This window comes from Rattus rattus, chromosome 14 (assembly GCF_011064425.1).
Source record: "Rattus rattus isolate New Zealand chromosome 14, Rrattus_CSIRO_v1, whole genome shotgun sequence".
NCBI lineage: Eukaryota > Metazoa > Chordata > Mammalia > Rodentia > Muridae > Rattus > Rattus rattus.
The window spans coordinates 65,253,321-65,273,584 of NC_046167.1; the positions used below are offsets into that span (position 1 = coordinate 65,253,321).

Below are 20,264 nucleotides of genomic sequence, written 5' to 3' on the forward strand. Positions count from 1 at the left end.
GTCCAGCAGGCTGCTTAGACTAAGCGCTTCCCTCTCCAACCCCCTAGTAGAGATTTGGATAGCTTCTCAGATCTTCTAGTTTTCCCTTGCAAAAGTCACATCCTCGTCCTTGCTCACTCAGGTCCCAGGTCTGTGTGACTGTGACGCCCGTTTATTATGGCAACAGTTTCCAGCAACTTCCCAGATGCTGAGCCTGGAGGTATGGGAGGAGGGAGTGCTGGGCCCTGACCGAGGAACAAGGACTCCAGGACCAGATAGGAGCTCCCCCGGCACAGCCTAGAGAGGAGGAGCGAGCAATGGGCTGTGGACCTTCCCAGCAAACAGAGGACCAGAGCCAGAGCCGCATGCCCTCTCCCAGGAAGGGCTGGGAAGAGGGATCCAAGGTAACAGACAATCACAGACCTTGTGGGAGCACACGCCTGCACTGCATAGTGAATACTGGAGCTGCACGCAAGAGACACTGTCAGAGAGAGAGCGAGGAAGGGAGGACACAGAAAGAAAAGAGAGGAGAGGGAGGGAGGGGAGGAGAGAGGAGGGGAAAGACCGAGATTTCCCACACTTTCATACTTAGGAAGCTCTGAAGTGATCTGGAGCAAGTGGGCAGTAGATATGTGACTGAAGGTCTAAATCAAGAGACAGCGAGTTTATTCCGCCACTGATGGCTGGTGTCTCTAAAGCCAGAAACTGTACCCGTCTCTGTGTATCCGTGGCTGCAGACATACGCATGCGCATGAGATCACAGCCCAAAGCCCGGGCAGATGCAGGTGGAAGGGTCCTGGCTTCTGCCACCGGCCCGATGTCATGAGAAGGTGGGAGATCCTGAACATTGCCAGCTAATGTTGGTCCTGGAACTGCTGCCCTCTGTATTTCTTTATAGCACACAAAACTGTCAACCATCCAGCCACACTGTCTGGGTAGTTAAACTCTTTGGGGGACAAAGTTAGAGAGAACCTAGTTTTTAAGATGCTCCTTCCCATCTACTATGCCTTTAGCTTGTATCATTTACCTGGAGATATTGGGGGGAGTTCCCACGGGGCAGTGGGAGCCACAGGCTGGGTTTTTTTTTATCATCCTTCCCCGACCAATAACAGTTTGGCCCCACCCGACAGACTTAATAAGTTAGGCTTGGCCATTTATACTCCATCGATCTATTTAAAAAGTAGTGAAAAGCAGGGACATTTTAAATTTTTTTTCAATGTGGCCGCACTGGAAGATGAACAAAAACAGAGGTTCAGAGACTCCCGAAGTCTGTCTTTGGGGTCCTGATGTAAAGCGTAGGTCTGAAGTGAGGAAGAGACGGCTTAGTAGGTAAGGGTATTTATGCCTAGCCTGAAGTCCCAAGTTCAATGCCCTGGTGCCACGTGGTGGAAGGAAGGACCTGACTCCTGAAAGCTGTCCTCTGAGCCCCACCCCTGTGTGCACACACATACGATGTAATTAACATTTTTTAGGGCAAGAAGCACTGATAATTAATCAGGTCTGATGCCCGTCTGGTCTTGCCCGTCACTGACTCCACTGTGGTCGCAGCTCCCCCTCTATCAAATGTGGTCTTTCAGACCTGTGCGAAAGAACCAAAGGCTGCCTCTGGTACAAACTCAGCTGTTCTCTCTCCTAGCCTGAGACTCGGGGAGAAATTCCAACTTCTCGGGCACTGTTGCCTCACTAGTCTAATAGCTAGAGGGAAGGGCACAAGAGTCTCTCTAGAACTTTTTTGCTTCTGTCGGGACAGTTTCACCAATAGAATGGGTATCTTATCTCATTGGTATCAAGACTTCAACTCACTGGGGTGACCCAAGGAGAGGTCCACTGCATAGTTCACCATCAAAATTGCACTTTCGAAGGGTGAAGGAGAGCCTATGACCCCCTCTCTCAGGCTGGGGGAAGCAGCTCACTGCCACTCAGGGCTGCCTTTTCCACAAGGCATTCTTCAGGCTGCTGTGTGAAAGGCATACACTGTCTTCTCATTATACATGAGGTGGCCGTGCTTTGGGGCCAATGATAGCACCCCTCACATGTGTGGCACATCTGAGCTCCCAGAGTGGATGTAAAAAAGCAAACCCAACGTATGGGGTTTGTGGCTCAGTGGGTAGAGTGTTGGCCTACCATGCACATCATTTCATCCCACCGATGCGTAACTCAGGGCATGCCTGTGACCCCAGCACTCAGGAGGCAGGAGAATCATGAACTCAAGGTCATCATCTACTTAGTGAGTTCAAGGCAAGCCTGAGACATGTGAGACCCTATCTGTAGATAGATAGATAGATAGATAGATAGATAGATAGATAGATAGATGGATGGATGGATGGATGGATGGATAGATAGATGGATAGATAGATAGATAGATAGATAGATAGATAGATAGATAGATGGATGGATGGATGGATGGATGGATGGATGGATGGATGGATGGATGGATGGATGGATGGATGGATGGGCAGATGGATGGATGGATAGATAGATAGATAGACAGCCAACTGGGCTGTGCTATTGAGTTGTGTCTCCAGGCTCAGTCCCTCATGCTATGAGAGAAGCCTGTGTCCAGATGCCACCCACACAAATGCTGTGCTGTGCTCTCTGTTCCTAACAGTGATTGAGTTTAATTAAGGTATGAATATATTTTGGGGGGGCAGGATTTTGTGTAGCCAAGGATGACTTTGGGCTCAGAGTCTTTTGCTTTTCTTGACACAACCTAACTGCTCCACCAGCCCTCTGCCCCCTGTCTTCTCAAGAAAGACCTCTCCATCATGTACTAACCCTCCATCCTCGATTGCTAATGTCGAGTTCTCTGTACTACCCTTCCTTTCTCACAGACTCTTGCTCTTACAGGCCAAATGACTACAGTGCTTGCTTCTGGGCCTGTCCACACCTCCCTGCTTTCCCCATGCTGTTCCCTGGCCCTGTGGGAGGTCCTTCCTAGACCTGCTCCTCAGCAGGACTGAAGAGCTTCCGATCCATCCCTCAGTGCAGAGCTCCAACCCCAGTTGGTGGCCCAGCATCACTCTCTGCTTTGAAGGCCCTTCTCTTCCACAGGCTCATGAGCTCTAAGGCAGCCCTCTGGGCACCTCAGTTATTGTTGCTTTGATCCTACATTTCCCCTCTCTTTTCCCCAAAATACATTTACGAAACTTAGATGACGACGCTAAGACTCCTTATCTTTTTAATTAATTTCTCAGGTAGGATTATACATAGGAAACCTTTCACTATTCATATGTCTTTTATAGCTGCTTTCATTTGCTCAACCATATAGTTATCACCAAATATGGTTTTATTATATAGGCCAGGTTTCAGGGCCACAAGTCAAGTCCTTCCAAGTGTCTATCACTTAATCAGAAGGATTAGTGTATTTGTTAAGCCACCATAGAGCCCACAAAGGGTCCTGGATGTCTGTCCAGTTTTCTTTCTGTTGTTGTGACAAATAATACAACCAAAAGTAACGTTGGAGGGGGGTTTATTTGGCTTACACTTCCAGATCACAGAGACTTAAGGGGGAACTTAAAACAGAAACCATGGATAAGTGCTGCTTGCTGGCTCATTCACAGGCTTGTGCTTACTTAGCCTTTTCTGACTAAGGAATGGTGCTGCCTACAGTAGACCGGGACCTCTTACATCTATTGACAGTCAAGACAGTGTCCCACAGACATGCTTATAAACCAATCCTTTAACCTCTACAGTGTCCATTTTCCTATCTATAAAATAACAGAAATGGTAATATCTATCTTTGTTCAGTTTTTATGAGAATTGAGTGAATTTAATTCACATAAGGTGGCCATACCCATATTTAAAATAGAATAGCAGCAGAAGATAAGTTTGGGTAATATTTATATTGTCCTGACATAAAATCCTTACCAGTCTTAGCTTAGTCATCCATGTTTATCCTTGAGCTGACCCTGACACCTTCTCCAGCTTTCTCCTTCCATCATCCATGTTTTAAGCAAAAATTTCATGATGGTCAGTGGGTACTTTCTTTTTTACCCCAAGGAATCATTGTACCCACCATTCTCCCCTGTTGGGTTTTCCCTTCTTCCTGTATAGGTCACACATCCAATCTCTTAGAGAATTCCTAGTCACTCCTCCCTTTCCTGCTTCTGGGCACCTACTCCTGACAACCATGCTGGCCAGGTTGATCTACCTTCTCCTGTTGAACTGAGGAGAGGGCTTACATTGTTTATTTATTGTATCCTCCCACTGTGAGCTGTCCCTACAGACAGAAACAGTCTTTGTCATTTTATCTGTTAGCACACTGATTCAGACAAACCAGCCACAAACGAATACCTTGTGATTCCATGCTGTCCCCTCCCCCAGTCCCCAGATTGCTTACCTCATTCCTCTCTTCCAGCAGCATGAGTCGAATGATGATGGCTAGGAGGAAACTCAACGTTAAGATCACGGGAAAGTCGACTCATTTGACTCCCGAATACATCTTCTATTTCCATGCCCTTGACTTGGCAAATCCGAACTGGGAAGGGTACGGTTATTATTAACTAAACACTCAGTGACCATTACTATAGCAATGCCTCTATGATTTCCCCTCGAGTTTAGGCGTTCAGAGATGTCAACAAAGTAAATAAAACACTGAGGGGAACGTGTTTGCTTATATGACACATTTACATCTCTTAGCGCTTTTTACTTTAAAATGGATTCTAAGTCGAAACCCTTGGGAGTTGTCTATCGACGTCCTGCTCACTTTTTTTTACCTTAGTCTAAATAGGTGTGAAGGCATTGCAGAAAAACAATGCATCATGGTAGGAAAAGCATGGGCAGCATGGGTAGGAGAAATGCTCTTTTTCTATATGAGTAACTCAACATTCCTGGTCTGAGATTAGGAGAGAGAGAGAGGGAGGGGGAGGGAGGGAGGGGAAGGGAGGGATAGACAGAGAGAGAGAGAGAGAGAGAAGAGAGAGAGAGAGAGAGAGAGAGAGAGAGAGAGAGAGAGAGAGAGAGAGAGCGCACTTAGAACTTAACGAGTGATCATGGAGGACCCTTCATAGGTTTTCTCTAACATCTGATAAAAGCCTTGCTTTTTGACTGCAAAAAGAACTAAGTTATTTCTTAAAACAGTGTGTGTGTGTGTGTGTGTGTGTGTGTGTGTGTGTGTGTGTGTGCATGTGCATGCGAGTGTGCAAGCATGTCTGTGTGGGAACACATGTGTACCAGAGGAAAGGGAAAACGGTGTGTGCACCCATGCATTTCTGGAAGCCAGAGGTCGATGGTGGGTACCTTTCTCTGTTGCTCACTACAATATTTGTATTGCATTTTATATATTGCGTGTACACAGCAGTGGAGGTCACTGAACAATCTGTGGAAGTCAGTTCTTTCCTTCCGTCATGTGGGTCCCAGGGATCATATTCGGGTCCATAGGCTTGGCAGCAATTGCTTTTCCTGCTGAGCCATCTCGTTGACCTGTGCCCTATCTTTTAAGAGAGCACCGTGGTGCTCATTCATTGGCTAGCCTGGCTAAGCAACAAGCCCCTAGACTCTCCCTGTCTCTCGGCACTGGGAATATAGGTGCACACCACACTCAGATTCGTATGTGGAGATTCGGGCTCATAGCCTCATGTTGGCACACCAAGAGTTTCACCTGCTGGGCCATTTCCCGGCCCTCTTAAATCTTGTTAACCAGTCATTCCTGAGTGGTTCTTGAGGGCTTGCTATTTGTAATTAAATTACTAAAAGTAAATTAGCAAAAATTCTACTTCTGAAGAACAAAATCTTCCCATAGGTCCATAGGCAAATGTATTTATACACACTTCTGCTTGTGAAGTGATTGAAGATTTCAGCTCAGGGAGTATCAACGGGTAATTCCTGCCAAGCTGTTTGGAAAATATGTTTCCCAGAAGAAGCTACAGAAGTACATACAGTACTACACACACACAAACACACACACACAAACACACACACACACACACACACCATAAAAAGCAAACAACAGACACCTATCCATAATGAAACAGGTATCTTTTTTTAACTGGTGTCTTTTTTTTTTTTTCAGAATGCTGGTGACACTCTCTCTCTCTCTCTCTCTCTCTCTCTCTCTCTCTCTCTCTCACAGCTGTTGGCTTGGGACAAGCTGTTTTTAATGCTTAGCTTTTAACACTAAACTTGATAAAAAGTGTTATCTCCAAAGCACTGAAATATACAAAATATAGAAACACACTGACCATATATTTTTGACAACTTTGTCTTGGCAAAAGCCTTCCACCCTCCTTCTGTGACAAAGCCCAGCACCCTTTCTTATGTAACACAGATATGTCAATACGTACTAGTGTGAAAATATAAACCTTGCATGCATAGGGCAGATCTGAGCCCTGCTGGCCACATCCCCAACGAGATTCAATTATTTGTCAGGAAGGCTAGCGTCTTTGACTTACAGCTACCTCAATCTAGATCATGAAATGGGGCCAGCGTTCTTAAAACATGTTACAAATTGACATGACATTTGAAAGATGTTCTTAGTTTTCCAAAGAGAAAAACCTTTCATCTCTTTCTAGAAACTGAAGGCTGAGATATGTTAGGAGATGCTGAAAGATCGTGTTCTGTCTGTTACACATTAAGTTTTATCTCCTGCCAGGACTCTAAAGCGCCTGTCTGTAAACACAAATGGGTAGAGATTTTTCCTGGGGTTCCCATCCCAAACCAAGCATCTCTGGTAATGGAGAAGCCATTGTAAGGTCATTTGAAGTTAAAGTATTGGAATCTATTCCAAGCACAATGTAGGGAAGAAAGCCAGCTCTTTCTGGTTTATTAACACTCAAATTTGTGTTCAGTTCCTAAATGGTGTTTTGTCATTATTTTAGTGTGACTATCATTAAGCCCCTTGTATTTTTTCAATATCTCTACTATAATGACAAAAATCATTCCTTACATGCCCCAAGGCACATTGGTGGTTTTAAAAATAAAAAAACCTGAGTCTGAAAAACGCAATGAACTCATGAAAATATCCCTCTTACTATTACTGGCTTTAACCATCTGAAATCTAGGGGAAGAACCCACAATCGGGCTTTTACATCTTTAAGCTCAATAGGAACTATGACCTCCCCCACAAGAGGAAAGTATCAGGGAGAATCTTGGTTAACTATCAGGTGGACACATCCTAAAGCCATCTGAAGGCTCTACACCATCCCTTAATTGAGGGATTACCCAGATCAGATTGGTCTCTGGGCCTGTCTGTGGAGGGATTGTCTTGATTGCTAATTGATGTAGATGGAGGAGATCACACCCCACTGTGGGTGGCACCATCCCTAGGCAAGTGATCCTAGACCATATTGGAAAGCTAGCTAAGCATGTGCCTCCAAGCAAGCCAGAAAGTGATTCATGGGCAACATTACTCCATAGTTTCTGCTTTAAGTTCCTGTCTTGAGTTCCTGCCCTGACTTCCTCCAGTGATGGACTATGGCCTGGAAGTAGAAACAGGATCCTTTCTTCACCTAAGTCACTTTTGGTTAGGGTGGTTTTGTTTCAACAGGAAAGAAACTAGAGCAGTCTCATTTTCCTTTTCTAGCCATATCAAATACACATGTGTGTGCATGTTATATATTGTGTGTGGTGTAAGTATGTTGTATGTATGGGCTCTCGTGCTGGTTACTTTTATATCAACTTGATGCAAGCTATAGTCAACTGAAAAGAGGAAACCTCCATGAGACTGGGCTATAGGCAAGCCAGTGGAGCATTTTCTTAATTAGTGATTGATGGAGGATATTGTAGGTCGGGCCATCCCTGGGCTGGTAGCCCTGGGTTCTATAAGAAAGCAGGCTAAGCAAGCCATGGGGAGCAAGCCAGTAAGCAGCACCCCTCCATGGTCACTGCATCAGCTCCTGACTCCAGGATCCTGCCTTTTTTGAGTTCCTGTCCTGACTTTCTTTGATGATGAACAGTGATGTGGGAGTATAAGTCAAATCAACCCTTCCTTCCTGGAGTTGCTTTGATCACGGTGTTTCGTCACAACAATAGTAACTCCAACTAAGACAGCACCTCTCGGGAAGCTGCTTTCTCATTATTGGCGATGATGCCTGTGACAGTGAACAGGTGGACGAAAGACACACTACATTTTTATTCCTTTGCTATGAGACTATGAAAAGTTTCACAGGGACCTGTGTCTTGTATTGGTGGCTTGCAGGCTGTATAAGCCATGGAGCGGGGACTTAGGAATTGATGCAGTGCTTATGGAGAACCCTCTAGAAACATATAGAGTACTGAAAGTGCATAGGCTTTCAGGTAGAATGTATACATCTGGGAACTGTAACAAAACCAGCCAACAAATATGTATATGAACTAGCCTGCTTTATAATAGCAGAAAATTAGACGTCCCAGGAATGGGCTAAATAAATTATGGTGCAGTTACATGGTATATAAGAACTAACACCATTGTCCATAAATAACTACTCTTGGCCATTAAATAGAATGAAGTCAAAGTGGGCAAATGTCTCCAATATGTTTTCAGTGTGGGAAAAGAATGTCTCACACAAATATATGACTTCGAAAAGAATCTATCTTACTTTTAATAACAGTTTAATTGTAGTATAATTCATGCACTGTATTGTTCATCCTTAAAATATGCAGGTGACAGCCATTTGTGTCATCTATTTTCAGCACATTCTTCCCCCAAAGAAATGACTGCCTATGAGCAGCTCATCCTTTTCTCCTCACTTACCCCCTCCCCCAAATCCCTTTGCCCTACACAGCCTCTGAGCCGACCTAGTGCAACTGAGTTCACCCGGTCTGAGATTGGACAGTCTCTGTGAATTGACTGGACCCTCTCATTTAAGAAAGTTTTTCAATGTCTATGTTATGACGTGTGTCAGTATTTAATCTCCTGGTATTGTTAAATAATATTTTTCACATGATTATGATACATTTCCTTTCCCTAACCATCAGTTGATAGACATTTGAGTTGAGTTGTTTCCACTTTTTGAACATTATGAATAGTAATTATAGGCACCATGCATACGTTTTTACCTAAATGCTATTTTCATTTTTGCTAGGGCACAAACTAGGGAGTGGAGTTTCCACGCCTCACGGTTACTCCATAATTAACTTTCTGCAGGACCTTTTAAATTTTATTTTGTAGTTCCCCAAGAACTGAATGATTCTGAACTTCTTTTCATTGGCTTTTAAGACAGCTCTAATTAATCTTTTTAAAGTCTTCGATGAGCAAATACACTTAGTCAATAATACCAACATGTAGATAATGCTTCTGTCCAGGGGTTGGTACTTAACCATTTTCTACTGAGCTTCTGTATCAGTCAGGATTCTACCAGAGGAACAGACCCAGAAGGACAAACAGACAAATGAGTAGATGAGTGGGATGATGGGTGGAAAGATAAATGTATGACAAAGGAATGTTTACAGGAGAGTGGCCAGACATGCCCAAACTCTACAGGATGGGACAGGAAGGGGCAGGCTAGAAGGTGAAACTGCAGCCCATAGGCATACTTTTTTTCTCCCTTGAGCAAACCTCAGGTCTACTCCAGAAGCCTTTCAACATCAGTGGGAAGAGACCCACCCAGATGGCCTAAAGGATCTCTTCTACTTTAAGTCAGTGGGTTGTAGGTGCAATTATATCTACAAGAACCCTTCTCCACAATGCTTAGGTTTGACTGGAAAACTGGCTACTACAGCCTATCTCAGTCGATACAGACTTGATCACCATGATCCTCCTCTATATTAATTGGTCACTTTAATGGGTTCTACTACATGTTAAACTACAAAGCTGGCATTTTTAAAAATATTCATTTTTATACAGTGATATCTCTAGTTTCATACCTAATGGATGACTGTGAACTTGTTCATCTTGGTTTTCCCCAGTAGGGCTCAAAATGGTGGCTTTGAGCCCTATTGTGCAACCCCTTCATATGGGTTAAACTAAGACTTGCATCAAACCCTTAGCTGTGAGTCCACATTAGAAATTACAAAAGCTGCAGCGAGCATAGCTTGGTGGTAGTACATTTGCCTACGGCCTACATACAAGGCCCCAAATTTGATCTCTAGCAATGATCAAAAGAAACATAGGAGAAAATGATAAAGTTATATATACTTCTAAAGTGCAAGCATGCAGATCAAACATTTCTGTTCCAAAAACGAGGAGTGGGAAGGAAGAGACCAAACCAGACTGGAACTCAGCAGGCAAACTGAATTTTCTTCTTTATATTCATTGGGTATCAGACACACATGGTGGCAAGATGCGGACCTCAAGGGCTTGGTGAACCCCACCTCCACAGCCTTGTTGGCCAAAGCCCATTCTCCCTTCCCCAGTTGGCTGTGATGACTGGCAGAAATTTCCTCAGATGTTCCTTGCCCCTGTTTTCCATGACATCACAGGATCTCTACTGAAGCTTAGGTTTCACCCTTACAACTTCTTGTTATGCCCTTTCAAGGACACACCTGCAAGCATATTAACCCTGCCATGCAGATTGCCTGGGTCCTTATACTTTCCTCAGTAATCTTGGTGGAAGCCACCATTATCCTATAACTCTTGCCTTCTAGATGCCTTAAAAACTAGTATCATGTGAATGATGCCAAGGACTGTTACTAGGGGGAAACATCCTCTGATGCTTCTATGTACACGAATGACTAAGCACAGAAAAATGCTTTCCAGGTAGGCCTGTATAGGCAGGTTCTCCAGAGCTCTCATCTCAAAGCAAAGTCTTTCCAATGAGTTATAATTAGCTATTGATGGATGCTACTAGGCCAACTCCTGATGTTTATGCTAGGTACTTTTCCTATTATCTCAAAGCCAAATACTTGGTGATAATTTCCTTACCAACTATAAACATAGTCCTTTTTGTCTATATGGGTAGGTTTTTTTTTTTCTGTTCCTTTTGCTCTTATTTTTGCTACCAGGTTTCACTATAAATTGGGCTAAAAGAAGCCAGCAGTATCCATGCTACAATGTAAATATATTCTTCCTGAGAATGTTCTCTAGCAAATTAGTCTGTCTGTCAATTTGAAATTTAGCCTTACACAAATTCTCAGGGCTTAGGTAAAATGTAGAGACCTTTACCGGAATTTAAATTTATGAACCCTTGTCCAATTCCCACTAAAGGCCTTATTTCCATTTGAAACCTGACAAGAACATTTTTACTATCAGCATTTCTATTGATAATCTGGACTTCTGTGTTCCATTCATGACCTTCCCACTGAACTCTGCTTACATTATTCCTGGGTTTCTCTAGCCTGTGTCTCCAAACTTTCCAAAGTTTCTCCAAAATCCAGGTCCATAAGGTTCCGAATCACACAATCAGTAGTTACACTACTGTAACTACTTCTTAGTATCAATAATTTTCCATGTTAGTAAGTTTTCTGTTTCTATGACAAGTATTTGAGATAAACAACTTAAGTGGAAATTATTTTTGCCAGAAGTTTCAGAGGTCTCCATCCATGGGTGCTTGGCTCCATTGCTCTGAAGCAAAGCATAACAGCAAAGAGTTTGATCAAGTGGAGTTGCTCATCTTATTGCAAATTGAAAGTAAGAGCAAAAAGTAAGGGTCTGAAGACAAGAATACATTCCTCAGTGTCTCATTTCTTTAACTATGTACCACACCCTAAGCCCATTCAGCTATGATTCACCGAGGAGACATTCCATTGAGCAGATTATCATTCTTGTGATTCAATCTCCTCTTAACAGGGCTACCAGCTGGGGACCAAGCCTTCAATACATGAACCTTTAGGGGTATTTTATATTCAGACCATAACCCTCTCTCTCTCTCTTCCTGTCTCTTAGAAGAACAATTGTGATTGCATCTGGGGTTCCCGTGAAACATTCCAATAGCCTTACCATCTTGGGAACATTACTTAATCACATCTGCTAGCTCACTTCGCTGTATACCAGAACATCACAGGCCATGATTACTAATGAGAGCACTGCAGACACTAACTGGTAAATGCTCACAAAGTAATCCCTGCTATCTTGTTCTTTTCCTACGAAATCTTGACCCTTACCAAGCTGTTCTTTTTTCACAGGCTGATGTCAGAGTAACTTCTTCCAAAGAGAATTACAGTCCCCAAACTGAAGTTGCATGGCCCAAGGACACCGTAGACAACGCCAAGAGTCTGGACCAACAAGCACAGATGGGAAGTTTGCCTGGGACTATTCCAGAAAATTCTCCAACTCCTAGTAACACAAACAGGAGAATAAATTCAGGTAACCTCTGCCTCTGTTCATGTTGCTATCCGCCAGACATCTGGTAGACCTCTAAATATATAATGCAAGTATCTGACAGCCCATTGATCACTTCTTTTTGGGGTCATAGTATACTTTATATGGCAAGGCTCTTATCTCCAAGACATTAGAATTTAGTCTTAGGCCTTTATCGTGTGCGTAAATATCGCTGGTCATTAATCTTGTGGATGAAGTAATTAAAGCCATCTTTAAAAAAAAAAAAGCAAGAGCCCTTGTTGAGAATTGGAAACACATTTTAGGAGTTGAAATCACAGGGCTTAGGGGAATGTAAACCCCACTATGTTGGCATCTTCTTAAGGGAAAGGTTTACATTTGTAAAAAATAAAATAAAATAAAACCTTCATTAAACTGTCCTCCTACCTGTTCCCATCCACAACATCAGAGAATACACAGTAAAAACGTAAAAAACAGTAATTATGATCTAGTGTGCTATTTAAACTCTATTTGTGGCCCTTCTGAGGCAATGCTGTGGTTTTCCCTCCTTTGAGCTCTCCTTTGCTGATGAGTGCTGACATCTTATTTATAGTTGGTCAGCCTTTGGAACAAAATGAACGGCACAGATCTGGAGGGGATGAACATTGTTTTAGTTTAGAGGAAAATAATTTCTTCCACGTCCCCCTTGTTTCTTCTCTGATTCCACATTAGGATCAGAAAATAGCCAGGATTGGAGCCAGAGTGATGGCTTTGTGGTTACGAGCACTTACTGCTGGTACATAGGACCTGGGTTTGGTTCCCAGCACCCATGTCAGGTAGCACGCAACCACTCGTAACTCCGGTTCTAGGAGATCTAACTGTTAAAATAACGTTTGCATTACATGGGGTACATATGAGGATACAGGTGCATGTGCGTGAATAGAGGCCTAAAGTTGACATCAGGTATCTTCTTCAGTTGATGCCTACATGATATAGAGGCAGGGTGTCTTGAGAAAGCCAGAGCTTACTGCTTTAGCTAGACAGCTAGCTCTGGGGAGTCCCGTGTCTCTGCTTTCTGCCTGCTGGGATTCCAGGTGGAATCTCACATTCACCCAGCTTTTCTTCTGATTCTTGGGATACAAACTCCAGTCCTTATGTTTGCACAGCAAGGGCTCCTCTTGCCATGCCCTTTCTCTATCTTTTAAGACCTTGATATATTCATGCCTTTTGTTTCCTACACCGTTCCTCCATTCGGGGGTCTTTATGCTCTCTGTATTTACTGTGGTAACCAAGCACCCCTTTAAGTCTCAAGTGTCAACTCAATTAGATCAAGAAAAACTTAAGACGAGCCTGAGACAGACACATCATAGCTGTGTCTGTGAGGATGATTCCAGAGTGAGTGAACCAAGGGAAGAAGACCCACAGTGGATGTGGGTGGTCCCACCCCATGAGCTGGGGTCCTAGAAGGGATTAAGAAAAGAAAAAAGGAGGAACCCATGAAAGCGCAGTCTTTGCTTCTTGGTCAGTGCCACAGATCAAGCTGTTCCCAGTGTCATGTCTTCATCTCCATAAGGCTGTACTTCTCCCAACCGTGAGTCAAAATCAAACCTTCCTGCCTCCCTTAAGTAGCTTTTTAGCTTAATAGCTTTTTGTCAGCCATTTGGTCACAGCAGTGAGAGAAGTCATGAATGTACTTCATAATAAAACAGAAGCACGGGGTTATTGTTAACCTCCACCCTACCTAATATGCTCCAATCTTCCAAAAAAAAAAAAAAAAAAAAAAAAAAAAAAAAACAGTAGAATGAATTGAAATGACTAGCATTTCCTGAAGAATCTCGTCTAGGCTCAATATTCTATTTACCAAGACAAATACCTTAGTAGACTCAAAAGACAGTGGGTTGAAGTGGTTACATTCATTTCTTTATGTTAGTGATACCTTTTGGAAATAACTGGGAGAGGTGGAATACCTGTGGTTCAACTACTCCTATATCATATTTAGGAAAGAGACTAGTGAGGTTGAGAAACTTGGTGTTGAAATTGAATTCAGTCCGAGTTACCACTCTAACTAGTCTCATCCCCTTGAGCAATGAGCTTTTACCATATCACTGTACTTAATGTAAAATAGGGATTATAGCTCTGCTCTCACGGATTGGTAGTTGAACTGGGTACTATACAGACTATAGAGCAATTAGCGTAGTAAGGTGAGTAAAACACTCAGTAAACAGTAACCATTACTATGTTAACCCTTCCTGGTAAGTCCACCAGGACTTTTGTTTGCTTGTTTGCTTGGATTTGGTTTTGATATGAAGTCTCAAATAGGGTTGACATGAAACACCTGATTTTCCTGCCTTCACCTCGTGAGCTCTAGGGTTACAGGCAAGCCCACCTCTTAACAATAACGATAACAATAAAATCATTCTGAATCCATGGAGGTATTTACTTATGACCTTTACATTGAATTGTCCTCTGTGTTACCAAGTTCCCGGTCTGCTTACATGTTTGAGTGCTTTCCCCAAGACCATGCAGAACACTTGGCAGTAAGAATGGGCCCCATTTCACACACTGAAGAGCCAGCCCTGGAAAGTACTGAGCTGACTGGCCCTTTGTTCGTGCCATGTGACGGTCAGTCAGAGCCCTCTCTTGTGACAGGTGGATTAATGGTCTGAAATGAGAAACAGCTGGGCAGCGTGTGCAGCCTTCTCTGCATATGTTTTCAAACCACAAAAACTCATGAAAGTTGTCTTTGTAAGCACGGGGGTTAGGGACAGCTGCAAATGACTCCATCCACCGACAGTGCACTTTCTGAAGAGAGCTCCCCGCGGATGACTCTGCACAGTGTCATTTTCGACTTGAGCGGCAGGCCCGTCTTTAAGACAACAAGCAGGCACCCTTTATTTTACGATGTGGCGGTGTGGAGGTGGCCGTTTCTTCACATGGCTGATTTGCAATGAGGAGGCCTCGCTCAAGAGGGCAGTCCATAAATCCTCTCCTGTGGCTGGTTCCAGAGCTCATCTTGAAAATCATTAATAAGCTCTGAGCTGACAGTACTCCAGCCCCAATTCTGGTCTGACTCAAGGACTCTTCCCGAAAAGGCATGCTTCCTCTCTGTAGATTTAGCAGATGGTGAAACTGTACACCAGGGCTGCAGAACCAGACAGCCCTTGGCAACTTCGGGCTGTTTACCTTTTGTATACAAAGCCTAGAAACCAAACGGCAGCTCATAGGAGTCAGCAGAAGGAGGTCTCAAGCCTTAGCTGTAGTTGAAGCCTTGTAATTAGTGAAGCAAATCAGTGACATCTGACTGGAGTGTGTGAATGCCGTTACAACAAAAAGGCTGTACAAAGCAGCCCAGAGACAAGGCATGATTGTGGTCACGTGAGACTCACTCCATGAAGAATAGATTATGCTGATTCATTTCCTCTATAAAGACAGCAAAAACTTGAACTCAAAAAAAAAAAAAAAAGCACAGAGCTTTATAATGGAAACCAGATACTAGGGCTGGGGATGAGCACTGCCAACCTGAGTTCAATCCTTGGAAAGCCCATGGTGGAAGGAGAAGACCAACTCCCATTGCGTTAAACCCTCAAAACACACACACACACACACACACACACTCACACACTCATACACACTCACACACATGCACTCACACATACACGCATACACTCATACTTGTGATAGATAGATAGATAGATACATACATACATACATACGATAGACAGATTAATTGATAATGATTTATAGATGATGGATGGATGGATAGATAGATAGATAGATAGATAGATAGATAGATAGATAGATAGATAGTAAAAGTGTTTAAAAAAAAAACCCAGATATTTAGAGAAAACTGTTGAGACAAGATTTTACTCAGCAATTTGTATAAGACATGCACTTAATATTTTTTAAATACTCTGTGTGTGTGTGTGTGTGTGTGTGTGTGTGTGTATGCATGTGTGTGAGGATGGTACATGGGTGTGCTGTGTATGCCAGAGTACGTGCGTGTGCATATGCCTGTGAGCACAGAGGCTAGAAAAGGATGTCCAAGTGCCTTAATCTATCACTTCTCACCTTGTTCCCTGGAGATGGGGTCTCTGACTAGATCTGAAGCTAGTCTGATGGCCAGCAAGCCCCAGGGATCCTCTTGTCCCAATTCCCTGTTTCCCTGCAAAGTACTGGATTTGTAGGTATAATGAATTTGTCAAACATTTTACATGGGTGCTGAGGATTTGAACTCAGGTCCTCATGATTTTTCAACAAGCCCTCTTAACCCATAGAGCTGTCTCTCCAGCCTCCATTTAGCATTTAAGTGATAAACTCTTTACTCTTACATTTCTCTTTCTTTATGCTTTTCCTTTTGGAAGACCCAGTGGCCAATGGATTGACCAACAAACCCCAACTCCTGGAGAGTTGGGAGAGACCAAAGTCATCAGACATTCTGGAAGAGCTGATTGTCCAAGGAATCATACAGAGCCGGAGCAAAGTATTTAGAAATGGAGAGTCATATGACGTCATGGCAAGTGATTTTGCAATTAATGTTTGCTTATACTTAAAATTAGCAACAAAATGTGATTGATCACAACTCATTATTTCCAGTATATAGGACCTACAGTATAAATGATAGCATTTATCTAAGTCAGATTTGTCCTCCATAAATTCCGTTATTTCTCTGTGATTCCCAGTGGATTCAGAATCACCCTCATCATTAATGATTAATGAGGCCAATAAAACATTCTTCAGGCTTTGCTAAATTTGGACATAATAAGACCCAGTAAATAACGAGCTTTCATACTATCAGCAATTTTTATTAAGCGTTGCCCTGTGGAATATAAAACTAAACTAAGTTTATTCAAAAGGAAAAACAAAACAAAACACTAAAGCTGCATCAGATGTGCCTACCTGGGAACAGGTGTAACCACATGGAAACAAGAAGATTCCAGAAATTGTCAAGCTGTTACTTTGTTACTTTTTTTCATTGATTCTTCTCATTTTGTCTTTGTTTGATGTAAATGTGAAAAATATTTTTCCTCTCATTTTAACTGATTTGATGAATGTCTCCAGGTCTAAATTTTTATATAAGCGAGTGTGTGTGTGTGTGTGTGTGTGTGTGTGTACTGTGACCCAACACAGATCTCCCTTTTTTTTTCTCTTAAAAATTATACCTGTGAAGTCGTCGGTTGATGTTCTTCTGCCTAAGTCAGAAAGCAGCTACTTTAATTTTTCTTCCCCACTTAAGGAAGGATCTCTGGGGGAAAACAGGTGTTTGGGTGTGGTTTACGCCTAACACAGGATTGGGAGGGACACCTGCTGCTGTGGGGGAGAGGTCCTCTTCAGCCTCAGCTGCAGGAATGTGAGGCAGCTGGTCTCATGCATCTACAATCAAAAAGCAAAGCATGCTAAATGCTCACATTCAACTCACCTTCTCTGTTTCTTACAGTCTAGGATCCCAACCCAGGGAGTGGTGCCACCCTCAATTCTTCCCAGCCTAGGGAATGGCACCACCCACAGTTCTTCCCATCTCTAATAACCTAAGAACGATGTCTTAGAATGGGCTGGGATGTGGTGCTATGTTCTGATTGGTATGTTAATTAGGTGAACCAAAGGGGGCTTTTGATTGCTGGACTTCAATCCTTTGGTAGCCAGACTTGGTAGTTAGCCTCAAAATGAGGGAGTAGCCAAATAAGAAGAAAGACTTTGGTGACTAGCTTTAAGAATGTAAATTAATGGTTTTTAGCAGGGTACAGGGAATGGGGGAGAAGGACAAGGCCTGTCAGAGCCTTGCTCAACAGGCTTGAGCTGACCAGAGTCCCTTCAAAGACTTTGTAGCATGTTGGATGGTCTGTATCTAGAACCGTAAGCCAAAATAAACTTCCTCCTGCAGTTTCTTTTACTATGGTGTTTAAACACAGCAAGGAAAAAGTAGAATGTCATTTGACATTCCTACAATATTGCCACGATTCAGTACAATTTGGAGCACGGTATTTGAATATACTAGAAAAATCTCTCTGCAATGAAGGGGTGGGGCTATTTTTTCTTTACCAACTATGGGTGTCTCTGGGGAACAACAAAGAAACCATGTCAAAAGACGGGAGAGCAATTCCAGTGGAGGAAGACATACAGAAACACTCCGTTGCTAAGTGATGCCTCCTTAGGGGAAATGCAGTAACGTCTTGATGCTAACACTGGTGGGAATACAATTTCAACTTACTTACGTTAGCGAGTCAGTCACCAGAGGTGAATGAGTTCTGACTTCTATCTAACAAGAGAATGCACAGGTTGGTTAGGGAGAAATCCATCTATTTTATGGACAATGATGGGCTTGACTTTTGATATCATTGAGTTAAAAGTAAATTTTGATGTAATATAGGATAGGATAGTGTAGGGTAGAATAGGATAATGTAGAATAGGATAGGATAGGATAGGATAGGATAGGATAGGATAGGATAGGATAGGATAGGATAGGACAGGAAGCATGAATAGAACACCCTCAAAAGTACTTTATGCCACAGTTCACAAGTATACCACAATTATTTTCCTCTATGGTATTAAACCCTCATGTTCCAGTATAAGCCAGGCTTATAACAGGCCAGAGCAGCATCACACAACCCTGTTTGTTTTATAATCCAATGCCTGGTTTTTAACCTGATGTTGGAGTAAGTCACTCAGAAAGACTTTTAAACCCCTGGGACCCAGATCTCACCTTGAACTAGTGCCTAAGCACAGGACATGGGTTCCATGCTTTCAGATTCTTCTAGATGACTCCATGGGCAGCCCAGCCTGAGAACCACTCCCGTGGCCATAAGCCTGCACATGAAACTGAGTTCGTCACCAGGTGAGAATGGCTGAAGTGTTTGTAGTTGTACTCCACAACCCTTTCTTGTAAAAGAGATTGCTAAAAGATTCCTGAAAATACATTTTCAAGAAAGAAAAGGCACTGAGATTGTCCCCCTCCCCCCAAAAAAATCTCAGAAGTAAAGAGGAGGAGATATGAGTGCTGTGGTCAGGGATGAAGCCTTGTCCAGCTTGTATAAACTTAAGTGTGTGACAGCACATACCTTGTACAGTTGGTGGAAAGTTGGGGACTAAAATAAAAAGATCACAGTTAAAATAGGATGATGGACGGAGTCATATAAAACCCGAGACGTTACCCTGTTCATACTTTAAAGTATTTTTAGAAAGCCTCATGATTGACTAAAAATCTAGCCAAGGAACCAAGGGAAATACAGAGAAAATCATTTCAAAATGGACACCAATGCCAGCAGTTATCAAGATGCAATGAATCCAGTCAAACACTCAAATAGAGCTTCTTCCCTGCTCTGGGGAATCCCAGCTTTGTTGGTTTTTGTTTTTCTGAGGCAGAATCTGGCTGCATAGCCTAACGTCGCTCAAACTTGTCATCTTCCTGGGTCAGCTGACCAAGCGCTGGGTTTACAGATGGGTGCCACCATGCCTAGCTGGGAGGAAATGAACACGTGTTATGAGCGGCTAGAATGAGTGTGAGAACTCTTGAAAAGACGTATGGTGTGGGGCACTGGCATTCACAAACACAGGGGAACTCTGGACATAGGTCTGTCCTCCCCTGGCCCTCTACTCATCCTTCCAAGCATTTTGCATTGAAGTATAAAAGAATAGAGGATGGACGTGAGGTGCCTTTGTTAACACGAATCTGGCTCAGTGAGAGACCCTGTGAGCCAGCTAGTTTCATGCCATCTTGACACAGGCGAAAGTCACCTGAGGGGAGGGAATTTCAATTAAGAAAAAACGCCTCCGTAATACTTGGCTGTCAGCAATCTCATAGGGCATTTTCTCAATTAGTGATTGATGGGGGAGGGCTCAATTCATTGTGCGTGGTGTCACCCTGGGGTGGCGGTCCTGGGTTCTATATAAAAGCCAACTGAACAAGACATGAGGAGCAAGCCAAAAACTATCAAGCGCTTCTCTGCAACAGGGGAGTGGGGAGGTGGAAGTGTAATGAAAATTAACCCTTTCCTCCCCAGCGACCTTTGCTTGTGGTGTTTCATCACAGCAATAATAACCCTAACTAACGTACCCTGCCTCAATAAATAAAATACAAAGAAATAGAGTGAGACACCCAGCACCCACCTCTGGCTTCCACATGTGCACACGTGCATACGCATGCATTCCTGCACACAAACGTGTGCACACACAAACACACTCA

The 20,264-nt window shown here is 43.1% G+C and overlaps 1 protein-coding gene across 1 annotated transcript in view; it reads left to right on the plus strand.

The window, feature by feature from the left end:
* Window positions 1–296: 296 nt before the first annotated feature.
* Window positions 297–20,264, plus strand: part of Stmnd1 (stathmin domain containing 1) — a 31,512-nt gene continuing 11,544 nt past the window's right edge. Inside the window, exons 1-3 of the mRNA XM_032885107.1 lie at window positions 297–383; window positions 11,956–12,136; window positions 16,450–16,601. Coding sequence (XP_032740998.1) covers window positions 297–383; window positions 11,956–12,136; window positions 16,450–16,601 — 420 coding nt within the window. The remainder of the gene's footprint in view (window positions 384–11,955; window positions 12,137–16,449; window positions 16,602–20,264) is intronic.